Here is a 1,638-nt window from a genome sequence, read left to right as displayed (position 1 = left end):
CAAGAGCCAGTTTTAAAAGGCTTTCACTTACTTCAGGACAATTTTTATATTACTGTGATTGACTGATACACATTGAATATATAAAAATCCATACTTCCATAGTAATGCTCAAACAAGAAAAGTGATAACAAATATGTTTAGAAACTTATTTGCCACCCTTGACAGTAACTGTTATACCAACTCATTACTCTGCAAATGAAGAGTTAAAGAGAAGAGACTACCTTCTGAATTCTGAATTCTTCTTTATGAAATAAGATCAGCTAAAGGAAATAAGATCGGTTAAAAGAATGATAGACAGCTCTCTGCTCCTGCCTGTTCGACCGATAGCCGTAACTTCTGTGCTGTGCCAGCCACATCCCTGAGACAAGATGGTGAAGGTCGGAGTGAATGGATTTGGCCACATCGGGCGCCTGGTCACCAGGGCTGCTTTTAATTCTGGCAAAGTGGATGTCATCGCCATCAATGACCCCTTCATTGACCTTCACTACATAGTCTACATGTTCCAGTATGATACCACCCACGGCAAGTTCCACGGCACAGTCAAGGCAGAGAACGGGAAGCTCATCATCAATGGAAAGGCCGTCACCATCTTCCAGGAGCGAGATCCTGCCAGCATCAAGTGGGGTGATGCTGGTGCTGAGTATGTGGTGGAGTCCACTGGGGTCTTCACTACCATGGAGAAGGCTGGGGCTCACTTGAAGGGTGGTGCCAAGAGTGTCATCATCTCTGCGCCTTCTGCCGATGCCCCCATGTTTGTGCTGGGCATGAACCACGAGAAGTATAACAACAACCTCAAGATTGTCAGCAATGCCTCCTGCACCACCAACTGCTTGGCCCCCCGGCCAAGGTCATCCATGACCACTTTGGCATCGTGGAGGGACTTATGACCACTTTCCATGCCATCACTGTCACCCAGAAGACTGTGGATGGCCCCTCCGGGAAGCTGTGGCATGATGGCGGAGGGGCTGCCCAGAACATCATCCCTGCTTCTACTGGCGCTGCCAAGGCTGTGGGCAAGGTCATCCCTGAGCTCAACAGGAAGCTCACTGGCATGGCCTTCTGCGTCCCCACCCCCAATGTGTCAGTTATGGATCTGACCTACCACCTGGAGAAACCTGCCAAGTATGATGAGATCAAGAAGGTGGTGAAGCAGACGTCAGAGGGCCCTCTCGAGGGCATTCTAGGCTACACTCAGGACCAGGTTGTCTCCTGTGACTTCAACAGCGACAGTTACTCTCTACCTTCGATGCTGGGGCTGGCATTGCCCTCAATGACCACTTTGTCAAGCTCATTTCCTGGTACGACAATGAATTCGGCTACAGCAACAGGGTGGTGGACCTCATGGTCCACATGGCCTCCAAGGAGTAAGGTCCCCGGATCCCCAGCCCCAGCAGGAGCATGAGAGGAAGAGAGAGTTCCTCAGCTGCTGGGGAGTCCTGCTCCACCTCAATCCTCCACCACACTGAGAATCTCCCGACCTCCACAAGTTTCCATCCCCAAGGCCCTGAGGAAGGGGAGGGGCTTAGGGAGCCCTGCCTTGTTGTGTACCATCAATAAAAGTACCCTATATGCACCCCCCCAAAAAAAATGAATGATAGAAAATCATGATTTTAGTCAAGGATCATCAATGAATGGCAA

The 1,638-nt window shown here is 50.0% G+C and overlaps 1 protein-coding gene across 1 annotated transcript; it reads left to right on the top strand.

The window, feature by feature from the left end:
* The first annotated feature begins 251 nt into the window (after window positions 1-251).
* LOC105003797 (glyceraldehyde-3-phosphate dehydrogenase-like) lies at window positions 252-1,395 on the top strand. The gene is given in 3 exon segments (XM_010861247.1): window positions 252-837; window positions 840-1,232; window positions 1,235-1,395. Coding segments are annotated over 3 exon segments (996 nt in total). The 5' UTR covers window positions 252-368; the 3' UTR covers window positions 1,369-1,395.
* The last annotated feature ends 243 nt before the right edge of the window (window positions 1,396-1,638 follow it).

Source organism: Bison bison, unplaced genomic scaffold (genome assembly GCF_000754665.1).
Source record: "Bison bison bison isolate TAMUID 2011002044 unplaced genomic scaffold, Bison_UMD1.0 scf7180017864471, whole genome shotgun sequence".
Taxonomy (NCBI): domain Eukaryota; kingdom Metazoa; phylum Chordata; class Mammalia; order Artiodactyla; family Bovidae; genus Bison; species Bison bison.
Note: the sequence above shows the minus strand (reverse complement) of the source record. Positions and strands in the feature narration are given on the sequence as shown.